This window comes from Egretta garzetta, unplaced genomic scaffold, assembly GCF_000687185.1.
Source record: "Egretta garzetta isolate BGI_Z169 unplaced genomic scaffold, ASM68718v1 scaffold67, whole genome shotgun sequence".
Lineage (NCBI taxonomy): Eukaryota > Metazoa > Chordata > Aves > Pelecaniformes > Ardeidae > Egretta > Egretta garzetta.
Window position 1 is genome coordinate 7,587 of NW_009260340.1, and position 9,117 is coordinate 16,703.

Consider the following 9,117-nt stretch of genomic DNA (forward strand, 5'->3'; position numbering starts at 1 on the left):
GCGCGCCCACTTGCCCCATCGCAGCTCGGGGCTGGGACGTGAGGAGCTGCTGGCGGGGATCGCACGTGATTCCCGATCGGGTGGAAGCCGCCCTTCCCACCTGCGGGGGCTGCAGAGGGGTCGTACGAGGGCAGCGCGCTCGGTGCGTGCTGTGGTTCTTCCGTGTAAAAGCAGGGCTCTCCTGGTTAAACAAAACCGGAGCTGGTATTTGGACAGTGGCCTTAATAACGTGCTCCAACTGCTCATCGGCCCCAAAGTGGCCAAGCAGCTGGAGCAGATGATTGTTGTAGCTCATTCCCTTCCAACTGAAAATATTTTATCCTGTTCTGTCCCCCAGCAGTGCGGTGGTGCCAGGCTGCCTCCTGGGGGTGTCCGAGCAAGCACCTCCATTGGAACCGCTCGTTTTGGGGGGCTCACAGCCTCCGGACAGCTCTGCCGTTCATGCTGTCCCTGGGGCGGGTTGCTTTGCTCCACTGGGCAGCCTGTGGGCTCGTGGTGCCGCCTCCACAGCCCTGTGCTCTGTGCCAGGTCCTGGCAGGGGTCACCGCTGCGGACCCCTTACCTGCATCAAACCCGACTTGTCCCCTGAGCCCCCCCACGCACTGTTTTGGTAATGAGGCAGAGCCTGACCCTGAGAGGCTTTAATTAAAGGAGGGCAGCGCTGCAGAAGGGGATGCTCTTGGGAAGGCTGGCCTCTCTTGTTAAGCCCTCGTTCGCTTTGTGCAGCTGGAGGATGAAGTGCTTTATTTAAGAGCTGTCCCTGTCCTGTGCTCCCCTCTCAGTGCCTGCAGGGCAGGGCGCAGGCGGTGTGCCTGCCAGCGCGGGTTTGCACGGGAGCATGCAAACACGCTCCTCAGCCTGCTCCTTTGTTTCCTTTCAGAGTCCTCCCTCTCCTGGGGAAGAAACAAAGCCGGCCCTTGTGCGGGCTCCAGCGTGGCTGCGGCGCCTTTGTGGTCAGCTGCTCTCCGAGAGGCTGATGAGACCCAGCGGGGTTCAGGCCGTGGTTCGGGGCATCCTGGAGGGAACGGGTGGTGAGTAGTAGGGTGCTCTGACGCTGCTCTTGGCTCATGGTTTCCTCCCATGAGAGGCCCGGGAAACGCAGTGCCCATCGGAGCACTGAAACAGGCAACAGCTTTTGTCAGGCCAGGCTGACTCTGCAACACTTGCGCAGGTTTTGCCCCTGGCTGTGTTGATCTCCCAAACTGTGAATGCCCTCCAACTGCAAACACCTTTACTTTGGGGTACACCGTCACGTTTGAGGTCCAGACCGAAAGCATCCAAAGGCGTTCAGGGTGTTTGTGCCTCTATGGGGTGGCACCTTGTGCGCGTACGGAGCACGGTTTGTTCCGAGGAGCTGCGCTGGTGCCAGTTCGGCGGGAGCCGTGCTTGGTGCTGGGCAGCGAGCAGCTGCAGGTGGAGCGAGACCTGTCCCGCTCCGGGGCTCAGCAGCCTCGCTCCCCGGCTCTGTGTTCCCTGCCAGGGAGGGAAACTGTTGCTCCTTGAAAGCTGAATCCCACAGTTTCTAGTGCCAAAGCTTACTCTGGCCAAAACCAACCTGATGACACCATCCAGGCGTGACCTCCCTCCACCTTTTGGCTCATACACCTATTCGTAGAAGTCGTTTTCCAGTACCAAAGGTCTCGGATGATAATGTTTCCCCTTCTGTCAGTAAGCACGGGGTTCTCCTGAAAGATCCTTGGTTTAAAGAGAGTAGTAGGAGCTAGGAATCCAATTTTGGGCCAGAAACATCTGGCTTCAGCCAAAACCAGCCCTGTGTTTGCTGCCAGCCTGAGCTGATCTTGGCTTTCTGCTGCCGTAGCAGGTGGCATGGGTGCTGAAGCAGCAGCTGTGGACTGGAGAAAATGCGACACGGTTGCAAAGATCCTGGCTTCCTGCCCACAGCAGTGCCTTTCCCTCGAGGACTACCACCGCCTGGTGTGCCCCCAGGTAGGTCCCACTCTCCCCACAGCGTGCCAGCTCTGGCTGGGAATGTGGAGCCAGCTCCTGCCTTGGAGAGCAGCAGTCGCTTCTGCTTGAGTGTGGCCTGGCTCGAGCCAGGACAAGGTGGAGATGGTTTGCTGCTGCTCCGGCAGTGGGACGTGCTTCCACCCTACTCTTGAATTTTCCGTATTTGATTGAAATGCTGGATAACGTTGCCTGATCGCACGAGCTGTTCAGCGCTATGCTGCAAGGAGCTCTCTGCTATGGAGCTTTTGCTTCCAGCCTTTGGCTACAGGAGCAGTGCAGACTCTTGGTTTGAGCCCAGAAATGCCTCCTGCGTTAACGCCTGCATGGGAAGGATTCCGGCTCTTCCGTATGTGGAATGTCATGCCAGGCGTCCAGCAAAGCGGCGTACAGGAGGCTCCTCAATCCCTGCTGTTGGCTGCAAGGAGTCGGCCTGCCCCCCTCCTCCTAAGTTGTTGCTGATTTTTGTTCCTTTATCCTGGGTTTTCCCTCCAGATTCTGGACTTGCTGCACATCCAGGACAAACTGACGGCGCGCCAGTTCCAGCGAGTGGCCACCACGACGCTGCTCACCATGGCGAAAGAGCACCCTCAGCTGGCAGAGAGGCACCTGCTCCAGCCCCTGTTGGCACCGCTGCTGCGGTGCTCGGCCGCAGCAGGTACCCGCTGGTCCCTGCCCAGTCCCAGACTGGAGAAGGGTCTGCTTTCTCTTCTTGCTGATCTTTTATCAGAATTTTCTTGGGGGCTGGTGGCTGGGCTGCTGAGCGCGCAAGCCCAGCTCTGGCAGTTGCCAGCGTGTCTCTGTGGTGGGGCACACCACGTTTACTAGCACTCGAGTCAAATTACTGTAGTGGAAGAGCCAAGTAGCGGGGCTTTTGCTCTTTGGGAAACCCTCCAGTCTTGCAGTCTTGTTTTGGGCTTCCGGGCGGAAGCCATCGGTTCCCCACGCTGACCAAACAGCTCTCTGGGGAATAATCCATCAAGAAGTTGCGGTCTGCTTTGATTCACTTGTAACCTTGTGGAGTTTACAACACTGCAGTGATATTTAGCGCCACTAATGAGGGCTCATCGGTTCCCATGCTGCCGCGATAGAGGGGAGGGAAGGCAAGAGAACTACCAAAGTGCTTTCTGGTGCTGGGCGTGGTGGGCTTCCTGTTCTGCTGGAGGCTCATTGGTACACGGGGGTGCTGATATTTCTGCCCTTTGTTTTCAGAGCTAGCAGTGGAGGATTTATCAGCAGGGACTGTGCTGGTGACAGAGGCAGAGCTTGGCTGCTGCGTGGAAGATGTGCTCAAGGTATCATGTCTGATTTGGGCCTGAGGGTAGGCAAAAATACTCTAAGAGTGAGCTGGTTTGAGACTTTGAGTGGTTCGATGTTAGACCATGACAAAACCCAGCGTCTCCTGCAGCTGTGATGCTGAGGCGAGGCAGAGATCTGCACGGAATAACCTTGTATGCAGCACTGTGCCGGAGGGACTGCAGCTTTATGCTGGATACCAGAGGCACTGCCTGAATCCTTTCAGGCATTCTCACCCCAAAACGTTCTGTGAGATGGCAGTGAGCTCTCACTGGTGGTGTCTTCCCAGTGTCTGTCTGGTGTGTCAAAGTCAGCGGAGTCTGAGGAGTGGGCTGGTAGCCAGGAGTCTCCGTGGTGCTCTCATATCCTCTTTTTTCCATGCACTGACTCAAGACTTCCTGAGCATTGCTAAATTGCGCAGCTTCTACGGGACTGTTGTGTCTGGGTGTAGCAGCAGTGCAGCTTCAGGGCTTGGGCTGTGGTCACAGAGCAGGCAGGAGGTCCTGGTCAGGAGTACCGCTGGCCTGGCACGTGTGGCCTCAGGCTGTCAGTCCCTGTCCCGAGATGTCCGCTCGCCTACCAGCATCGGAGACGTGCAGCTGGTCAGAGGGGAGGATGGATCGCAGGGAATCCTATAGGTGCTGAATCTTCAGAGGATGCCTGAGCTCTCCTCCCAGGCTGTTGCCAGCCCAGCCTCCTCTCAGTGCCTCTGTGCCTCAGTTTCCTTCCTGTAGAGCATGGATAATGGGGCTCATACGGAGCCCAGGGTTGCCTGTGTGGGAGGGAGAGCCTGCTAGGAGCTGCTCTCCCTGCCTCTGATGTCTGCAGAGGGCAGCCTGAGCCAGAGCGCTGGAGCTGGAAGCCTTTCTACAGCTCCTGCAGCATTAACCCCTCGCGGCGGGATGGGCGGCAGCCAGCTCTTGCAGTTGGGCCAGAATGCTTCTGAATGAGTGACCTGGAAAAGAGGGCACTGGAGGTATCTGCGAGCGGCTGGCCATGCTGGACCCCTCAGCCCTGCAGTGAGGGCAGCTTGGCAGGGAGCCCGGCTCCTTGCCCGGTGGTTGTGCAGCCGGTTGGCACCAAGGTGCTCGCAGTGGGTGCTATGAAGCGAGCAGATTCGGTGTGGCTCTGAGGCTGCTGAGCTGCCACCGAGGGTGAAAAAAAGAGTGAAGGTGATCTCAGAGGCATCGCAGAGCCGCGGGGAGAGGAGGGAGAGCTGTCGCAGTTGTCCTAACAGCAGCGTTAGGAAGCGGAGAGCATGTGGGTACAGGGGAAAAGAGGGTGGGCAGCAGCTTGGCCACAGGGGAGACGCTGTTAGTGGCCGTGTCCTCACCTCAGGTGTCCCAGAAATGGGGGATGCTGCAGCTGGTCCCCGTTGGGTGTCCCCAGAGGTTCATCTTCCCCTTCTGATGATCTCTCAGGGGGCTAAAGGCATTACAGTCTGTCCAGTCCCGTTGGACAAGTGAGGTAGATTGATAACATTAAGGAAAAAGGAGCAGCCTGTTTTGCAAGGGACCAGTCTGGGCTGAACCCCGTGACACATGAGTTTCCATGTGTGTGAAGTTAGTTTTAAAACTGTGGGTGGGTGACCCTTCAGCAGCCGCTGCTGGGTGTCCGGCCACCTCCTCTGCTGCCCTGCCCTCCGGAGCTGCTCGTGGTGCAGGGTGGTACGTGGAGGCGGTGGCGGGGCCCCGGAGCTGGTCTGTGTGCCTGGCTGCCCAAGCAGGAGGGATTGCTGAAGCTCAGCAGCTCTCCCAGCTGATGTTCAGGCCCTGATCAGGTGCTGGGGGATGGGGAGGGTTCAGGAAAATGGAAGGAGGCTCGGGCCTCGTCGGAGATACGTGCTGGCTTTGCCAGTAACAGACCATGGTAGAAGAAATGTCTTGTGAGCAGGACGGTGCAGATTTAGCACCTTTTGTGGAGCTCCTTCCTGCAAGGGGTCCCTTGCAGCAACAGCCAGGGTGTTCAGCAGCGCAGATCTTGGCTCTGGTGTTCGGGGAAAAGGTGGGGTCCATTCCTCTGCTTCCTATGAATGCCATTCCCACCAGTGCCGCTCTGCAGGCTTCGCTGCCTGCCCTGACAGCAGCCCAGCTTTCTGCTGCGCGTTCCAACCCAGGAGGACATCTTCAGCTCAGGAATTCAATTTTAAGAAGCTGGTGACTTGCTTACTGGCATGCCCCTAGGCAGGCTAAGCTCTTAAATGCTGTGATTGTTGTAGTATTTTGCGTAGTAATGATCTGTTGTAACTAGCTGGCAGGCACAGACCAGTCTGGAGGGCTGCTCTGTGGCTGCCGTGCACAATGCGGGTGCTGGGGGAGCGTGGGGCGGATCCCTCCTTAATGGCATAGTGCTGGAGGCCTGACAGCAGCCAGATTAGCAACGGAGCCTCCAGCCCGCTCGGATTTGCGGGGGTTTCTTGCCTAGCAAGTGTCATTTGATGCTGAGTGGGAAACCGTCCTTGGGGCTTCATCAGGGAAGCTTTGTGTACAAAAGCTTCTTGGTAAGGAAGAATGGCTCCACGGGGATTAGCACAGGAAGAAAAGGTCTGTTTGCATCAATGCAGCAGGGCAGAGCATTATCAGGACAGTCTCCCTCCTACCTGGGTTGTCACCCTCCCTCCATCAGGCCAAAGCTCTTTGCTCTGTCCCCAGGGCACTTCCAGCCCTGCAGCAGGCGATTGCTCTCCAGCTGCGGAGGTCAGAGGTGTGGGGAGCGCTCCGGTGCGAAGGGACAGCATCTTCTGAGCAAGTGGTAGTTCACCAGCTGACACAGCTGGAAGTCCCTTGGAGAACTTGTGAAGAGACTTTATTTTCACTCCCGCTTTTCTTAAACCTAAAAGCTGTGGAGGGAGGTAAAATGCTAAATTTGCTACATGAGGACCCGAACACAACAACCCTGAGTCCAGCTGGGCAAGGCTGGGTATTTAACCACTTTCTAGACCGAGTTTTCCCAGCGTTGTGGCTTTGACTGAAAGCATCCTACCTGGCCTTTAGTTTTGGACAATTCCTTTAAAAAGATTCGAAGGGAAATGCAATGTTGTAGGACTTCTGTGAGTGTTCTTCCTGTGCTCGCTGGGCAGCAAGGTAGGACATGCATGCAGTGAACGGGGAACAGCGAGTTGCTTGGGAAGGGGGTGCTGGTTTTGTGGAGAGAGCATTGGCGGTGATTTGGGAGGGTGCTGCTCAAGGTGGAGGAGAGGAGCGTGGCCCTACAGCCTCCTTGGAGCCCCTGCAGCCCACTTGCTCGGCTTGGCACGCGTCAGCCCAACTGCCCTGCTAGGGGCTGATCTCTGTATTTGAGATTTGGCTCGAGGGGCAGTATTTCTGTAAAGATTTGCTAATCCAAAGGTGCCTATTGCATCTCTCTGTAACGCAAGACCTTACCCCTAAGCAGCAGACTTCCAAACAGCTAGCGACAGTGTTCCTGTAGCTTGGAGCCCTGCTGTGGTTAAGCAAACGCTGGGAGAAAGATGGTGCTGAAGGCTGCTTTAAATACAGAATATGGCATAATCAGGGAAAACAGGCTCCAGACGGAGAGGAACAGAGGCTGTAAACCCTCTGCCATCCTCCCTGGCGGCTGCCGTTCTTGCACAGAGACAAGCCTTCTGTCCTTCCCTTTGCCTTCCCTCTGCTCCATGCAGGTGTTTGACTCTCCTCCCCGTGCCTTTCTCTCCGTAGGTGTATGTGGTTGGAAATGACAGCTCGAGCCTGCTGCTGGGATCCTTACAGTCAGTCCTGGGAGTGGTTTTTTCCCTTTATTCCTTCGCCAAGCAGAATGTGTCATACTTACGGTAAGGAAGGATTGTGCACAGCTTCTTCTGGGGTTTCATCTTCTCCGTTCTGCCCACCTCCAAAGGACGTGCTCTACATGGGCACATAGAGAAGCTGAGACAGATTTTCTCACCCTGAAGAGCTCTCATTCAAAGCAGGCAATAACTGCAGGCATAGGCACGGTACAAGACCTTGCTGGCAGACCTCTGCCCGAGGAAGTAGTTCTTGTGTTAGTTTTTGGCTTCCCTGAAGCTAAAATGTTCAGTGTAGAGGCAAGTGTGCCCTGCGGGAGCCTTGGGAGCGTGGGTTAACTCTTATTGCCCGCCTTGGAGCAGGGATCGTGATTGTCTGTGGACCGAGATGGTGGTGCTGGGACCTGTCTGGCTGTCAGAGGAGTCTGTGCACCAGGGATTTAGAAATAGGATGAAAATTGGATAAAACAGCTTGAGCGCTGGCTCTTGGAAATACAACATCATTCTTCTCCCGCCTGGGATCGCTCTCTTCCAATGCGCGCAGGACCTGCCTCTCGGCAGCCGTCCCTCGTGCCATGCCCACTTCCTCCACGACTGCCATACGATGGTGCGCACACGCCGGACAGTGGCAGGGGCAGTGGTGACCAGGTGCTGGCTGTCCTCTTCCCTTTCTCCTCCCAGGCTCTTCCTGGGCTGCCCTGAGCTTGGGCCAGCCTAGCAAATACACTCCTGGTAGGTTTATTCTTTGCTTTGGTGATACTGGCACGTAGGTACTGGCAAAGCCGCCCTAAAAGGTCTGTGTAGACACGGCCTCTGCTATCATTAAAGATATCGTTAATCACTTGGAAGAGCAGTGCGTGCACGTCCATAGAGCAATCCAAGCTAACACTGCTGCTGGGTGAACAGAGGCGCTGCTTGCTTCTCTCTTTGCAAAGGAATTTGGCAGGGGTAACTAAAACCAAAGCTGCCTGGAAGTGTTCAGGTTTCCAGACCCCTGGCACAGCGCTGCTACTGCACCTCATTAACCTGCATCTTTCCTTGGCAGAGGTTCCCATACCACCTTGCAGTGCTCCCTGTCTCCTTCCTCCTCCTCCTTGGCACAGCTGACAGCTTCCTGCTTTGTCAGGTCGGCGTGAAGCGCCAGGCACGGCTTGCCAAGGCTGCGTGGAAGTGGCTGTCCTTGTACAGACACGCTGTTCAGACAGCGCTCCCTTCCGCGCTGGGCTGAAATCTTGAAGGACCCAGATCCTTCCATCTGGGAACACCAGAAGGACGGGATGTGCTGCTGATCCCATTATAAACTGACACAAATGCTGGAGCTGTCGCTCCAGAGCATCCCAAGGAGTGTCCGTGGTTGCTCCAGGGCAATCTTGGCTTTTCCCTCGCCCTGGGATGCCTGGTCCCGTTGCAGCGCTGGTGTGCGGGGGGGGCATGCAGTGGGCAGAGCAAGGTCACCACTGCTTTCTCTCTCCTTCCCAGCTCCCCGTGCCAGGAGATCCTGCTGTGGTTCTTGGAGAAGTCGGAGCGAGAGGTGTCGCTGGCCGTGCTGGAAGGCTTTGCGGGGCTGAACAGCAGCGTGCACGCCCTCCACCCGCGGTGCCGGTTCCACGCAGGCAGCGAGGGTGGTGCCACCATCGCGGTGGAGGAGACCATCAGGTGAGCGCTGGTGGGGCAGCACCAGGCATGGAGAGCAGTACCCAGGCATCATTCAGCACGTAGGGCTTCCCATGGCGTGCCTGGCAGAGAGCGCCCAGGAGAGCGTGGGGCTGCCAGTGCTGTCCCACCACGGTCTCGCCCCACCGGGTGCCCAGGTAGCCCAACGCTCCCCTAATTCAGCTTCCACCCTCCAGCCTGAGCCTGTCTCATGGCAGATCAGGGCTGCGTGGAGCGAATGGAATCCCTCAGGCGCAGGCAACACCGTCGCAGCAAGGACGCTAGCGATGCCAGCGCCGCAGAGCCAGTGACTGAACTCCCCTCCTGCTCTTGCAGATGGTCTCTACAAGTAGAGGCAGAGTGTGACCATGTGGGGAATAAACTGCAGCCATTAGACTCCAGCCACGCAAACTGGGATGGTTCGGCAGCGGGACATTTGGTTTGGAGAGGGGGAGCTGTTA

At 57.0% G+C, this 9,117-nt stretch overlaps 1 protein-coding gene across 1 annotated transcript in view; it reads left to right on the forward strand.

Moving 5' to 3' along the window:
- The window catches only part of TANGO6 (transport and golgi organization 6 homolog), a 29,708-nt gene that overhangs the window by 1,947 nt on the left and 18,644 nt on the right, over nt 1–9,117 (forward strand). The window contains 6 exon segments of the mRNA XM_035898030.1: nt 881–1,031; nt 1,823–1,947; nt 2,461–2,623; nt 3,178–3,260; nt 6,939–7,051; nt 8,483–8,659. Of these exon segments, the coding sequence (XP_035753923.1) occupies nt 881–1,031; nt 1,823–1,947; nt 2,461–2,623; nt 3,178–3,260; nt 6,939–7,051; nt 8,483–8,659 (812 nt within the window).